Source organism: Falco naumanni, chromosome 3 (assembly GCF_017639655.2).
Source record: "Falco naumanni isolate bFalNau1 chromosome 3, bFalNau1.pat, whole genome shotgun sequence".
Lineage (NCBI taxonomy): Eukaryota > Metazoa > Chordata > Aves > Falconiformes > Falconidae > Falco > Falco naumanni.
Genome location: NC_054056.1, coordinates 88424944 through 88442113, shown reverse-complemented (window position 1 = coordinate 88442113; position 17170 = coordinate 88424944). Strand labels below are relative to the sequence as shown.

Here is a 17170-nt window from a genome sequence, read left to right as displayed (position 1 = left end):
CTCCGTTTTCTTATTTTTCCATGGTGCAGAATGCATCATTGCTCCATGAACTCATGGAATTCATTGATTTTTATGTGAACTCCCTATGGGTACAGGCAATCTGTGGGTACAGAACTGGGTTCAGGAAAATTTACAGATGGTTTTGTAGGCTCAAAGTGCAATCACTACTGGGGGAATAAACAGTGAACTGCTCTGTAAAGGCCTAAAGTTCATCCTGTGGATGAAGGATTTTGTGCAGTACTTACATGAATGTGCTCATACCTACAGAGCATTAGCGGGAATGTGAGCATTCCAGAGATTCCTGGCTGCAAGCCTAGATTTGATGTCTTTAGAGGTCTTTATTGTGCCTTTTTTATGGCTGTTTGTTTGTTTCTTGATATTGAATCATCATCATCGTCATGTGGCAATGGGAACATTTCATAGAGGCTCAGTCATTTTAGTTATTTGGATGAAATCAGGATGAATTAAGATGCTGAATTCAGTTAGGAATACAGAAACCCACCAGAAAGGTAGATAGTGGTTTTTTTTTTGTGGGGGTTGTTTTGTTTTGGTGTTTTTTGGGGGGTTTTTGTTTTTTTGGGTTTTTTTTTTTAAGTGAATGATCAGTTGGCAAAGATAAAGCATTGGTGACGTGTTACCATTGTTATGTTCTGTGACACATCAGAAAAGCAATAGTACTGCTCAACATCATCTCCAGCTGCACCATAGTGCAAGGTCTGTAACTGTCAGACTTGTAATTCAAACAGATATAGTGAACAGATTCTGATGTGGAAGATTTTCCAGGAAGAGAAGACCCAAGTGCTCTTGGAAGTATATGACTGATTTAGTATGTGTCAATCTTTCACATAGGACCCAGATCAACCCACAGTGTTTTTAGGGATCTCTAAAACTGCAGAGTTCCATGTATGATGTAAGATCTAGTGTCACCCAGAGACCAAAGGTAACTGAAGACATTGTAGCACATTTAAAAAATATCATGCATAGCATTTTTCCCTTGAACTGAAAGTATTTTATATGTACTTACAGGTTTTGATTGCTTCAGAGTAGTTTTGAGCAGTTAATGTATACGAAGAAAACAAATAGATAAATGCCATTGCTACTGTCCACACAGGAACAATAGAGATGACAGATGGATACGCATCAAAACTTTTTTTAAAAGCTCACATAAAATTTGGTAGTGAAGAAATTATAAAATACATATTTGAATAAGACTGAAAGAATTAAAATAAAGGATATAATGAAAGAATCATTTACTAATGAGAGCAGCACTGTAACAAAATGAGGATACAATATTTCAAAAATAAATATTAACCAAATGTACATCAAACTGTTCTTAAATTAATTACTTCTATAGAGTAACTATATTGCTAAAAGCAGTCTTAAGACACATTTAATTTAGAATTAATTTGTCCATATGCATTAATTTATGTATTTGTATGTATAGAAGATATAATTTAAAAAATGTTTTAATCTGCACTGGAAGAGGCAACAGCAACTACTGCAGTCTTCAAAAAGGTCAAGGAAGAGAACACAGCAAAATACAGGCTGGTCAGCCCCATTTCCATCCCTGGAAAGGTGATGGAATAGGTCATCCTAGAGATCAAGTCAATGCATGTGGCAGACGATGAGGTCATCAGGACTAGTCAACATGAATTCACCAAGGGGAAGTCATGTCTGACCAATCTGATTGACAGCCTTCTATGACGGAATGACTGGCTGGGTAGATGAGGGAAGAGCAGTGGGTGTTGTCTACCTTGACCGCAGCAAGACTTTTGACACTTATCTCCCATAACATCCTCATAGGTAGCTCAGGCACTGTGCACTAAAGGAGCGGGCAGTGAGGTGGATTGAGACCTGGCTGAATGGCAGAGCTCAGAGGGTTGTGATCAGTGGTGCAGAGCCCAGCTGGAGGCCTGTAGCCAGCGGTGGTCCCCAGGGTCAGTGCTGGGTCCAGTCCTGTTCGACTCACCCGTCAATGTCCTGGATGAAGGGCCAGAGTGCACCCTCAGCACGGTTGCTGGTGGTACAGAACTGGGAGGAGTGGCTGACACACCAGCAGGCTGCGCTGCCATTCAGCGGGACCTGGGCAGGCTGGAGGGTTGGGTGGAGAGGGACCTGAAAAAGTCAAACAAAGGCAAGTGTAGGGTCCTGCACCTGGGGAGGAACAACCCCATGCACCAGCACAGGCTGGGGCTGCCTGCTGGAAGGCAGCTATTCAGAGAAGGACTTAGGAGCCCTGGTGGACAGCAAGCTGCCCATGGGCCAGCAGTGTGCTGGGGGCACGCTGGGATCCTGGGGGGCATTAGGAGGACCGTGGCCAGCAGGTCAAGAGAGGTGATCCTGCCCCTCTGCTCTGCCCTGCTGAGGCCCCATCTGGAGCGCTGTGTCCAGTGCTGGGCTCCCCAGTTCAAGAGAGACAGGGAACTGCTGGAGAGGGTCCAGTGCAGGGCTACAAAGATGATGAGGGGACAGGAGCATCTCCCTTATGGGGAAAGGCTGAGGGAGCTGGGCCTGTTTAGCCTGGAGAAGACTGAGAGGGGATCTTACCAATGTCTGGTTGGACTAGATGATTTCCAGAGGTCCCTTCCAGCCTTGACCATTCTGTAATTCTGTGATCATATGCCCTTTGCAGTACAGAGGAAAGTTAGTCAGTTAGTGCAGTCAGTTACTGCACTCAGCTGAGCAGACAAGAAAGGGCCAGGATTTAAATCAAAACATGTCTTCCAAAAGTGAACTCTAGCTGTGATTGTGGATGGATATGAAAGTGGGCTACATTCACTACATTCATTTAAAGAAGTTATTTCTCTGCCAGTTCTCTCTGAATTATACCAAGCCTGTTTCCTTAAAAAAATAATGATTAAAAAAATACTAATGACCTCTTTGGGCATTTTTTTAAGGCTAAGATCGATTTTTGGAGGTGTTTTTATTTGTGTATGTGTGTATACAGTCAATATTCAAGGAAGGACACAGTATTTGGATATACCGACAGTCAACAAAATAGATGTCCAAACCCATTTCTGCATGGGAAATGACCAAACTGCATCAAGTACTGGGCTCAATATTTTGTTGAGGAGGAGCTAATATGAGTTCACAGTATTATGCACTTTTTTTTATATTTACCTTGTAGTATGCAAGATATTTAGCAAATTTTCAACATATGATTCCCAAAGTAAACTTAACAGTTATATTCTAAAAATGTTAATATATTTTAGACAAAGAAACACCTCTTTGAAATATCGGAACAATGAATGTTGTCTTTCAAGTGGGAAGAATGGAGCCCAAAAGAGTGATTTGCAGAACCTACTCTAAATATGAATGGGGTTTTTTCAAAGCTTCTTGAAAAACTTCAAAGTTCTTGTAGAGCTTGTTGTCAGGCTCTCAGTATTACTTTTTGTGTATTGGAAATAAAACCAGAAATTCCTCAGATCTGCTACTGAACATGCAAGTGTTTGGAATATAAAGAAACTCTTGTGTGATGAGCAATGCTTCAGCCCTTTCATGAATATTCAGCACAAAGGCACCACTCGCTGGGCTGAGGGGCTGGGCTGTGCCCTGCGGGTCCCCGCTGGTGCTGGCTGGAGCTGGCTGGAACCGGCCGTGCCCAGCATGGGGCAGCCCCGGCCTCTCCTCACGGCGGCCGCCATGCAGGCCCCTGCCAGCGCCGCGGCACCGACAGCCAATGCAATTGGCCAAAGAATGCATTAGAGAAAAAGAGAAGCGTATAGAGAAAAGAAGAATTCAAGGATAAGATAAAGGACTCTGCATCTTGGATCTACCACTGTGCAGGGTGCAGCTGGTAGTACTTTATTGAAACTACTCAAAAAGTCAGGTGAGGTTTCAGAGGGATTACCAATGTTTGGCTATTGACCATACTTTAGAATTTGATGTTGAACATAAAGGTGGTGTTTTTGCTCCAGCTTCAGTCGTAGTTCCTCTTGTTATACCCTGTTGTCCTGGTGGTGTGTAAATTAGACCCAGAGAGCACATAAGCAAGAGTGCACAGTACAAGTTTTTTGTATATAATGTCCATGAAGGAGATCTATACAGCAGTTTACCGAAGAGGGAGGAAAAAAAGAGGTTGCTCTTGTGAAGAGAGCCAGAATGTATATGCAGTGCCATAGCCCTTTGACTCCTTTGAAAAAATAAATTGTATTTTTCATATTTTCCCTAATCTTTGAAGCCTAATTTCTGGATTACTGTCACTTTTTTTTTTTTTATTTTATTTTAAAAACATAGCTATAGATTTCAGCATGAGAAATGAAAAACAGTTGTGCACATATCTTAAAATGAGCAAAAAGGCTATTCAGGTCATTAATTAGGGCTCAGAATATGAAGACAAGAAGGTAGATTTTAACATAAAGAGAGCCGTTTTTGACCTTGAATAAACTACTTGACATCACTTTGTCAATTACATAGGAAAACCGATAAGAACAGATAATAGAAAAAAATACATTATACCCCTTAGCAAAGATTTCCCAGATAAAATCACTAGGTCATTTTTCTGCTTGAAAATGTATTTACACCAGTGAACTTTTAATGTCAATGGCTTAGCTGAAGACAGATGCTTTAAAGTGGGCTCAGTATTTCCCATAAATAACAAATGGGTAAGTTTACCCGTTTTTTACTTGATCCTACTCTGAGTCACAGCAGTTAAGTTTTTTGCAGATGGTGTTGGTTAGCACTAACATGATGTTAAGAAAAGAAATAGGATCATAACAAACAATGGCTTTAATTTGTCTGGAGGAGTGCTTCAGTGTCTGATTAGATTCAATAACAAATGGTAATTAACAGTGGTTAATAAAGGGCATCAAGGAAGTACATTCCTTGTTTGGGAACATAAAGAAGCCACAGAATTAGCAATATCATTTGATGATGGTTTTGCATCCCTTTGTTTTGAATCCAATGAGTTATCTCATGAGCATTCAATGATCATCATGAGGAGATGATCAGGAGGTTCAAGATCTCAGTATAGGAGGTGCTGAGGCTTTCCTGATTGGTGTTAAGTGCTATGACTTCTCACAGTGGTTCTCAGACCACATTTTTACACTGTTAGAACCATGCTGTTGTCTCAACCACATTAGGAAAGATTAATTGTTTCTAGAAGTTCAAATAAATCATCTTCAATGCATTATACATCCATCTGTTAATGAACGGATAACATCCCTTTTGTAGTTTTAAAGGGGCTTTCTTGTTCTTAATGTGAATCAGCTCAATAATAATCTGAGCTAAAGTATTCTGTGTGTGTATAGAATAGCCCACTTAGCTAATTGTTTCCTAAAATGAGCTAGATTGGTAGCATCCATTTGGTGTCTTGATTCCAGTCTCACTAGAGCCAATTGTTTTCTGCTGTGGAATTAAGCAGGAGCTGAAGTAGACCTAATGTATAGTTTCCTTGCAAATTCTGTATTAAAAAAACAAACAAACAAAACAACAACAAAACAAAACAACAAAAAAACAAACCAGAAAAGATAATGAATTTCAGTGATCATTCTCATAGCTGGATTGTGCTAATATTTTTATACATTTAATTCCCTTGGACTGTAACTTCTTTTTTCTGCTCCATGAAAATTATTGGCCAGAAAGTTGCTCAAAAGCATTTTATTATTTTTTTCCTATTCTGTGCAGTTCTGTCCTTTTGTATAAATTCCAAATTTGGAATATTGAAACTGGAAGTTATTAAAGAAATAGTGGAATTCTCCAAATGACTAGGAGAAAAGCCTTTAATCCTACATGTTGCAGGCCCAGTATTACTATCACTGAGATCCCTGGTGAAATTCAGAGGAACTGGTGAAGTAGATGTGGAAAAATGCCTTTTGAGATTAGATCAAGATTTTAAAAAGGATATTCTCAATTTATTTTTACTTAGATGCAATAAATATAACTTGTATTTCCCAAATTCAGTAATTTTCTTAATACTCCTATAACAGTGTGTGGTAGGGGAACTTCATTCTCTCCTGTATCACAGCCTTGAAATACAGTCTGTGCAGGTTCTATCTCTGGTAAGTTTCTCTGTACATAACTGGAACTCTCCTTTCTCTGTGAGAGAATAATTTAAAGTCACTAAATAGCTTAATGTATTTTTCACCACTGACTTTCTTTGCAAAATGCAGATGGGAAAAAATTAGAAGGATACTCATTTGTCTGAATGTTTCAGTCTGCTGCTCCTGCTTTGCATAGCTACTGAGTATGCATAAGCTCCATTTACAAAGGCTTCCTTTTGCACATGGTCAGAGGTAGCTTATGGGAGAAACATTACCCAGTGTGAAACCTTGATGTGTTTTGTCAAAAATATTAAGCTACAAATTAATTGGATTTCAGTATTTGATTAACATTGATTAAGAGCAGAAGTATTTTGTTTATTTGTGGTTTTTTTTGTTTTGGTTTTTTTTAATTATTATTTATTTATTTGTAATTAAATAGGCCAAACCATGATTCTGTGGAATTGAGCTGTAGTAAAACTTTATCTATCAGCTATAGATATTATTTTTTCAGTTTTGCATCACATTCCATCCTTTGGTGGTGGAATACCCTTAACAGCACTATATGTATGCACTTTAACATCAAGTCAGAGTCTCAGTATTGACTGAGATAAATTCACACAGAGATATTTGCTGTACAATGTGAGGATATTTCACAAATTACTTGGGGATTCACATACATTTTTATAATCATAGTAAAAATATTATAATTTACAGTTGTGATTTGTCCTTGTTTTTCACCTGTTCTGCTGTCTGCCTTAAATCTTTTCCTGCCTTGTGTACTTACGGTGAGTTTTAAGATTCCTTAAAGATTCCTTTAAGATTATAGCCCAAAACCTAATTTCTGCTAAAGTCAGCTTAATCTTAGTCTCCAAGTGGTTACAAAAGTTACCACTTGAAAGCTTTCTTCTTTCTTCATTCTAGCTCTTTGTAGATTTTTTTTTTTTTAGAATGTCTATCACATGCAGTAGTCTTTCTGTTTTTAATGGCTATCATTTGGACCTCTGAGTCAATGTCATGTGTCATTACATAATTGCAGATAGAGTTCATTAAGTATAAAACAAAGGGCAGAGCTCTAGAGATTTTGTAGCAAATTAATGTTTTATTGTTGGCAGTGATTGTTGGTCCAGAGACGCAGGAGAAAATGAGGTGCTGAGAGAAGAAAGCTCCATTAATTTTGCACTATAATCTCCACGAGTTTCTGTATTATGGATGAACTGAAATATCTGGAGATCGTTTTTAATTCTCCTACCCATCAGTTGTGTCCCTTAAGGAACCTGAAAGATGTTTAAGGTGAGAATAAATACCAAAATTGAAATTAATTATTCACTGGATTACAGAATTAAAAGTTCATTTGGGAAAAAAAAAAAGAAAAAAAAAAGAAAAAAAAAAAGAAAAAAAGAGATGGCAGCAGTGTTTACTTAGAAATAAATAAAAGGAAAGTTACAAACTTTTTGGTTTAGAAACTTTGCTGAAAGAGATCATAAAATAAACATGAAGAACAAGTTAATACAATCATCACTAAAAGCTAAAATTGATTTATTGTAAGATTGGGAGGAGACTATCTAACAATAAAGTATGAAATTCATGCATTATGATCCAGATTTTCTGACTCTAATATACTCTTCCATTCAAGATTCGCCAGGTTGTCGGTAAATAAGTGCTTTTATAAGGAAGGTATTTGCTATGTTCATACACAATGTATTATATTTTAGTCTCTTCATCTAATCACTGAGTTACATACGCACAGAAAAAAATACTTAGACCTTTACTGACAGTATAGAATGATTTATGTATAACCTCTGTTGTTTGTTTTCTCCAAAATCTTTATTGGTTTTTTTTCTCAGAAGTATCCTGCCTTCCAAACAAAACAAATTAAATAACACTCAGATTGAGTGACTACTCCTTCTTCTTCATCCCTCTGTTACTCTTTATCCATAACAGTATTTCTGAAACAGCTGATAGTCTCCCCTTACTCAATGCTCATTTCCTGATTGTTAGATACATTGCTCATTTTTTAATTCAATTTAGATTTTTGTTTGGTTTAGTTCTGCTTTTTGAACTGGAAATAATTGTCCAAGTTTAATTTACTTAGTATGTCTATAGTCATAATATTTAATGATCCATTATTAGGCAAGATCCCAGCTGCACAGGAGTGATCCACAGATTTGGAGCTATTGGGTAACTACAGATGCTTACAAAAAGGCATTTGCTAGCCAGCAAGGAAAGGCACTAAAAGCTATACATTTAATGTATCTGTTTGTCAGGCTTGGAATTGCAGTGCATGTGACCGTGTGTTCAACCTTTTTGCAGGAGTTAGTGTGTTTTGGGGAAATAAAATAATTAAAATTATATTTAACCAATATAGTGGGAAAGACAAACAGTTTTACAATACACAGTATTTCTCAAAAGAGACATAATTGTGTTTATTCAGTATAACCAAATACAATGAGGCATGTTTTATCAGAGAAACTGTTTCAAGCTATTTAAGTGTGAAAGAGCTTTCTTAGAGTTAATACACTTTCTCTTGGAGTATGCCTTTTTTTGAATTTCATTAATAGCTGAACTGTGTGGAAAACACATTTTCAGTAATTCTACCTGTTTATGAAAATGCACGTGATAAAATTGCTGGTAAATATAACTTCGTTTAAGAAATATTTAAGTACATTTAGTCATATGTGCTGAATTGATCCATTCTTTCTACAAGCAGAGACTGTCCCATGTAGTACCTCAGAAAGATCCATGGCGTGCTTTACAGCCACATGCTAGATTTTAACTTGAGTTCCACAGTTTGAACTCTGGCAGTATAAAACCATTGAGTCCAGTGTGTTCACAAGAAAGTCAGCCAAGACAATTAAATTTACGTAATGTAATTATTCTGTCAACTTCTGCCAACACCTACCTTACCCATCTTAAAAATGATCCAGACTTCCAGTTCTGCTGTCTGACATTTCCAGATATTTGCTTATTCTTGTTGGTCTGGCTATATATTAAAATACATCTATTTGCAATCATGCCTGCTTCTGTCTGTTTAAATAAGACCACAGAAATGCTAAAATCATACATTTTCAAGATTTTAGTTTTGTGGAAACCTGTAGGGTATTTTCAGATGAGAAACACCCCATTGTTCATGATTATTGTAGTGACATGTAAATCTACTGAAAACCAGAGCTGGAAAATACGGAGTCTACGGGATTCATCAGCAGGAGAGCATGCTATGTTGTGTTCACAATTATGCTTCAGATTGGAATATTTAGACATTAAAGGCAATGGCACAGGAAGAACTTATTTCAAGGCACAGATCTTTAGCCTTAATGTTAGCCAGATGTGCTACAGTATAGAGAGGTTTCCTGAAAACAAGCAGAAGGATTTAGTCTACAAGGTGGTTTTAACATGAAGCAACAAAGATCATGGATTAGACCTTGCAGTCAAAGTGCTACTATTCTTGGTGATAAAGAAAAAGAAATAAGGTGAACGAGGGCTGAACACCAGTTAGCAGCTGTGGGTGTTGCTTGTTGCTTATGGCTTTTGACAGTGTGGGTTGTTAGATTGTCATATATATTTCTGCAGACAGCTGTGGATGCTCTAAATTTGCATGTGTTTAGGAAGGAATCCAAAGGAGTAAAAGTCTGTCAAGTGCTATTAATCACAAAATTATCACCTTTGATTCAGGTGGTCCCTGAATCGCAAGTTATGGATGACTGGGTGAGTGTATCAGAGAGATGTCATTGCATGTTCCCTTTGTGTTTATTGTGATGGAACAGGACAGGACAGGACAGGGCAGAACAGAACAGAACAGAACAGAATAGAATAGAATAGAATAGAATAGAATAGAGCAGAGCAGAGCAGAATAGAATAGAATAGAATAGAATAGAATAGAGTAGAATAGAGTAGAATAGAATAGAATAGAATAGAATAGAATAGAATAGAATAGAATAGAATAGAGTAGAATAGAATAGAATAGAGTAGAGTAGAGTAGAATGGAATAGAATAGAATAGAATAGAATAGAATAGAATAGAATAGAATAGTGCAGTTGGAAGGGACCTGCAATGATCACCTAGTCCAACTGCCTGATCATGTCAGGGCTAAAGTGTTATGTGTCGATTTGCCAATGACTCCACTGGAGATAGGATACAGGCCTAGGTGATGCCTGGTCTGGTCCTGTGTGCTCATCTTTATGAGTCTTTGCATTATGACAGATTGAACCCAGGAGAAAAAAAGTAGAGAAAGGACGGGGTTTATCTTACTTGCATTTAGATGCCCACTTTGTACTTTGCAGACATCTAAACAGGATCCAGGTTGCTAGGTTCCATTTTTAATCAGTGCAGAGAAGTAAACAACCAAGTGAAGCTTGCCTTAGAATGTTCCTGTGAGGGACCTTTATTGTGCCAGGTTCTGTGGTTCATATCTAAACAGATTTTTGCATTGTAGACATATAAATCTGGTCAAATCAATTCTTCTTATGTAATTCACTGAATACTAACCTAGTAATATTAGTACAGAAGTAGTAGTCTCAATATTTTTGTAGAGTTCAGGAAGTAACAAGGTACATATTAAAAAAAAAGAAAAGATCTTGAAGATCCATGATTTTTTATTATATCATGTTTGATACCATTTCTTTTGGAAGTATCTCTAAAATGATTATAGGATAAAGGAGACTCTTCTAGTATCAGTCTCAGGTGAAAAGTCCAGGACCGATATGTACACACAGTAACACCCTGCTGAATTAATTTCTTGTCATGTAATTTGATTTCTTGTTGAAAGCTTATGGATACATAATATTGACATTACCATAAATATATATTTAAAACCAAATTGCTGCGGTTATGCTGCATGAACCAAACATTCCAGCTTTGCCATAATAGTATTACTGTGAAAATTTTAATTGTGGTATAGTAGAGCAAATTATTGGCTTTCTAAGGAATTTGAACAAAAAAATAAATAAGAATAATCTCACTATTATGCTGCAGATTGCTTAAAATAAATATGAAATACACAATTCAACATACAACTCAATACCAAATCTGCAGAATATAATTTTATTGGTCTTCTTATCAAAATTAGTTAATGCAAATGTATTCCACAAATCACTAAGGCTGAAACATAACTCATTCACGAGAAGAGTATCTCTGTTGACTTGTTGATTTTACGATTTTGTTGCACTACGAAAACTGTGTTTGTTACATACTCAATTTCTTTCAAGAATGCATATTTAGTCTCTTTACTGAGGTCATTCCATTGACATTGATATTATACCAGTAATCACCATGATGGGATAGTACTCTCCAGTCAGCACTGCAGTACTGCCAAACTAAAATGACTGCTTCCTACTCTGGCCACCTCTATCTTAACACTTGGAGGTTTGTCAACTACTCAATATAGCCATGACTATTTGAAGTTTGGGAGGGGTTTGGTTTGTTTTGGTATTTTTGGGGGTTTTAAATGAAACAAAATTAAACAAACCAAAACAACACAGGTCAATGGACTTGATTGAATATTTAACAATGTAATTGAAGTCTGATCAAAAGAAGATCATTTCTGTCATTAGAACTACAGAAGTTCTTCTCTTATAACACACAATAATGTGATTTGCAAGACCTGCTTTGGTGTACTAGCTAAGAGTTGAGATTAATTAGCCAACCTAGAATGTTACAAGCTTTGTCTATAGACCTGAGGTCCAGACTTTCTGGAGTACGTGCATTCTATTGGGAAACTCCTGGAAGCTTGAGCATTTCATTGACGACTTTTGTTGATGAAGTGATTATGTGTGTACTTAAGTCCTTTTGTATTCAGCTAAGTAGTCAGCCTTTGTTCAGTTTTACATATCCTGCTTGTTTTGTACCCACAACTTGATCCATGTCCTTCTGAGTTGGAGGACATTTTATGAGAGCTGGATATGTTCCTTCATGCAACTAAACATTGTTTTCTAAGATGTATTTTTGCAACCAAATTCAGACAAATTAAAAAGGGTTATCTCTATCTCTGGGTGAAGAAGACAAGACTGGAGTATTGCATTGTACTGAAGGTAGTAACAGATATCACAAAGACTGCACTTTTAAATCACTGAAGCTTACTACTTGTTTGTCCTTTTCTTTAAACTTCAATAACTGATCTCTAAGATACTGCCTGGCTTTTTATAGGAAAGCATTTTACAGATGTTTGGAGAGGACAAAGAACTGTTTGGCCTATTGAGACTTATTATTACATCATTCCTCCCTAAGTCGTTCCTAGATTGATGATGCCTCAAAATTCTGACGTGAAAATCCATTTCAAGCATTTATTACTGTTTCAATGAAAAATTACTTCCAAATATCTGTTTGAGTCTATTCTCCCTATTATAATTTTTCAAAGGACTCTTGTCTTATCTACATGCTATAATAAAAAATATCAGAGGTTGACATCTGTTCCGGCATTCCGAGCACATGATTCAGTTAGGCCTTCCTAAATACTTGTATCTCTAAGCTGTATTCCCCCACTTCTGCCAGTTCTCTTACTGGAATTTAGTCAATTAATCCTAAAAAATTGCTTTATTGACCTGTCTTAAAAGTTATAATACCTCTTACAATAAAAAAAAATCAAACAAACAAAAACAAACAACTGAAGCTCAAAATAGGAATCTAATCAGGTGAGAATAATGTAACTTTGTTACACGGGTAATGAAATAGCAAAACATGAAAAAATGTGAGGGATTTTAGTAGTATTATTTCCAGAGAATTGCAGCTTTTCGATATAATATTTTTAAGGTTGTGTAAGCTATCTGAACTTTTTTTAATGCTAAAGTTCCCAGAAATCTGGGACTCAAAACAACTCTTTCAAATTTAGACTTACTTATGCTCACAATTAAGATACGTTTTTGTATATATATTGAGCTGTTTTGTATTTGTATGGCTAATACTTTTTGTAGAGATGTATAAATTTTTGAGTCATTGGAAAGATAAACAATTAGCTGTGATCTCAGATCTGGAAAGATGATAAATACAGTTCATCACAAGCCTGCTCCTGCAAAGTATTAATCTTCTCTCTAAGCTGTGCCTATTCCCATAAGAGCACAGTTCTCTTTTGCTTGGCAAGTTGACCTGTACAGAAAGAAGGCTGAACTGCCATGTAAAACTGTGACAGATACCTGACAGAATAGCACTTTTTTTTAACATTTAAAGGGTTTTGTTTTATATAATAGTAATACTGTAAACATGTGCAAATGTATGTAAAAAGTTAAATACTTGTTTATCCTATCCTTCATCTCTAAATATTGGATGAACTGGAACTGCTGTTGTTATAAGAGCTGAAGAGGTACAGCAACATCTTTATCAACACTCACCTAATCTGTCACATTCTAATTTCTCAACTTGAATGTTTCTCAACAATGCAACTTCCCTATGACTGTCACTGAAAGTAATACCATATCCCACAGGGAGAAAACATTTTAAATGGCAACAAACTAAGAGAGATTTACCAGGACACTGGATTTAGCACCTGTAACTGGCTGTAATATTAACCATTTGATTTGCTATTACATGGAAAGACTGCAAATCTTCACTACAGTAAAGTTATCACCAAAGTATAGTTCTAGTCAGACTGATGTAGTAATGTTACAGCTGTATCTGTCAACCTTTCACTGTTAGCAGCCACTGCAAATGGCTTGCAGAATTAGTTTTTCTTCAAAGCTGTCTGTAGTCCCATTATATTAGACTTACACATATGCGTACAGTTCAGTGTAAAAGCACTTGTTTTAAGTTGGGCCCCTTATAGGAGTGATGCTGAGAAAGTTATGTCATCTCATACAGCATGCTGTATGTTCTTCTGAAGGCTATCTACACCAAACACACAGTTCACATAGGTAGCTTATTCCCACCTCCAGGACCAGCTAGCTCTGACACATTTGTAATGTGTGGATGTGGCACAACTGCAAACACAAATATGGTTATGCGAATGGGGAGAGGTCATGTTCTAAAAATGCTAGGATAGTCTGTTCAGTATTTTCAGGACAGCAGCTGAAGACATACAAATGCCTCAAAGCATAGTAAGAGATGTATATTTGGTTTCCAGGATCAGTGGTTTTGGCGAGTCAGAAACAACAGGGTGATGGATGGATACCCCATGCAGATTACCTACTTCTGGAGGGGACTGCCTCCCAGCATTGATGCAGTTTATGAAAACAGTGAGGGGAATTTTGTCTTCTTTAAAGGTAAGAAAAGAAGAAAAGTAAGATTTTGTGTAATACTTTTGGCTGTAATGATTTCTTATTTTTACTAATGATTTGTAAATCATGTTGTAAATTGGTAGCTAAATGAAGAATATATGAGTTATGTTTTCTCATTTTGGCAACTACATAAAGCTTTGATTTCTTATTACCATTCAGAGAATCAGATCACTTACTCTTACATATTCAGTAAAAATGTGGAAGTATAAATAATAGACATACCAATGCAATGATATACTGTGAAATCTCTCTTGAAAGATGTGGATTCAGAAGCTACAATGAACAGCTATTTTTTTATATTGTGGTTTTGGCTCTTCTTTTTACAAATTAAATTTGCATATATTTAAATTACATTTGTGATACATATATGTCACTGTACTGCACTGTAGCATGTTTCATCTGAGAACTGTGATTGTGATGCAGGGATTTTCAGGTGGGAATAATTAAGTATCTTTTTCATAGATATGTATTTAGTATTTTTAAAGAAGCAAAAACTCCAGAAAATATGTTGTATGGATTGAATTGTTGCTAATCATTCTTTTCAAAGTTTCACTCCAGGCATCAGCTGTTCTGCAAAATTAAAGTTCTTGAACATGCATCTAATTTTAATTTAATGAGAAAATTATCCTATATGTTAAATAAATACCCATTTAGCAGCTAGCAACAAAAGAGTGAAAACCATGTAAAGTATGTTTTATAAGATAATAATTTGGAAGAAGAAAGAAGGAACTGAATAGATACGTGAAAAATGATTCAGCTGTTTAGTTATGTGACTGATTTACTTGTTAACTCATTAAAAAAACAGATATTTTTTAAATTGTTATATCAAAAATTAACTTTTACAAGTGGAATAATTAACAGGGAGCTAGACATAGTATTTTATTCACTATGAAAACATTGTCTATAGGTTATAGATAATAAAAAACAGAAGAAGAACTTCTCTATTTTCTACCTGGGACATTAAATAATCAGGATTAATTAAAGGAAGCACAAGCAGCAGGATTGTGGTCTTAGAAGTCAGAATATTGTGTTCCTTTCCTTCCTCATCACCCCCATCTTATGCTGTCTGATTAGGAGACTTGAACATCTACCTTCTGAGGAAAGGCTGAGAGAGCTGGGCCTGTTTGGCTTGGAGAAGAAAAGGCTGAGAGGGGATCTTATCAATGTCTACAAGTATCTTAAGGGGAAGGGTTAACAGGATGGGGCCGGGCTCTTTCCAGTGGTGCCCAGCAACAGGACAAGGGGCACAAACTGCAACACAGGAAGCTCCACCTGAATGTGAGGAAGAACTTTTCTTTGAGGGTGACAGAGCACTGGAAGAGGCTGCCCAGAGAGGTTGTGGAGTCTGCTCTGGAGACATTAAAAACCAGCCTGAACGTGACTCTGCAACTTGTTCTTGGATTACCTGCTTTAGCAGGGGATTGGACTAGATCTCCAGAGGTCCCTTCCAACCTCAACCATTCTGTGATTCTGTGATTTCAGACCAGCTAGTTTTGTGCTTTCTAGCTGTTATCTTATGATACTTGGATTTTCTGTTGCAGGTATTTTCCCACCTGCTTTCTTTTCAACGTTCCTTCAATTATTTTTCAAGTGACATTTCTATTGTCCCTTTGTTTGCTATGGTCAAAAGTCCTCATGTTTCCTTCTGCGATTTTTCTGATTTTTTGCTTCTCTGCCACTTCCTCTACATGACTTCCAGTATCTACCTGATGCTGTTTGCATATCAGTGTAATTCATGGTTTTCCACTGCCACAGAATCAATAGGTTTAGCTGAGTCTTTTGTATGTGTGCCCTTGAAAATTCCTGTTAGCCAAGGATTTCAGCTGCCTTGTGGAACATGATTACAGAAGTATATATAAACAGACTGTAGGTAACAATTGTCTTGTTTCTTCCATTCCCTCACAAAATTTTTTCCTGGGAAGGGTATATGTCTTCCTCCCAAAGGTGATATAAATAGACAAGTTGATTATTGCTAAGATGATGACCAAGTAGATTATGTTATCCAGGTAGTGTGCTTTACCGATCTAAAACTGGTCAAACCAAGGATCTTTACATTTGAAGTCTTGCATACAGATGTGTTCACAAAGCACATCCCTCAGCCAACATGTAGAAAAAATAGAAAATATGGAGTGAAGGCTATCATAGAGCTTGGACTGGAATAATGTCACTATGTGCGCCTCAGAGAACATTTTCCAAATCACGTCAAGACTGGTCAGTTCATCATGGCAGAAAAGTGTGGTGTTTGAGTGATGACAGCATTTACTTTCAGATTTTTGAAGTCTGCAAAGCTTCTTCTCAAGGTATCTGTAACATCCAATTCCCTGTAAGGTATAGAGTTTTGAATATCTGGTGTGTTTTGGAGAAACAGGTCAGTGTGTAAATATCCTCCCTTCAGAAAAGCCACAGCTGCTTCTTCAGATGCTCAGATGTTCCAAGGACACCTTCCCTCTCCATTACTCTCTTTCACTCACTTTGGAGGGTTTTTTGCTAGTGTGAAACAGGGCCTCCTGTGGCTGACTGATTTTCACTCATGCTTTCATACTTGTGGAGCAGTATCTCTACTCTTTGAGGAAGGTGAAGAAAGCAGTAAGCCAATTTACTCATCTGCCACTGCTAGTGAGTAATTTCCAACTTACTTCTCTTTACATGCCTACGCTGTCATAAATTCAGGATGAACAATGTTCTGTATTTAAGATGCACTCAGGATAGACCTTATGAGCTATCCTGTATTAAAACATACTGTTTATCTTTTTAGAAATATATAAATTTCATTTATTTTCAATAATCTGTGCTCTATTTGATTTGTTTCAATCCTTGTCCTTCAGGATGGCAAACATCAAATTTTAAACAGTTGATTTAAATTATAAAACAGATTTAGATTTTTATTACTTTTTTTGATTACCATTAGAGTTTTCCTGTCTTTGTGTATACAGTTAGATTCATTTTAGTAGTAAATTTTTTACAGTAGTAGAAGTATAGATTAGCAAATTT

General features: G+C 36.6%; 1 protein-coding gene across 1 annotated transcript in view; it reads left to right on the top strand.

Moving 5' to 3' along the window:
- The window catches only part of MMP16 (matrix metallopeptidase 16), a 194453-nt gene that overhangs the window by 152906 nt on the left and 24377 nt on the right, over positions 1 to 17170 (top strand). The window contains exon 7 of the mRNA XM_040586220.1: positions 14026 to 14164. Within this exon, the coding sequence (XP_040442154.1) occupies positions 14026 to 14164 (139 nt within the window). The remainder of the gene's footprint in view (positions 1 to 14025; positions 14165 to 17170) is intronic.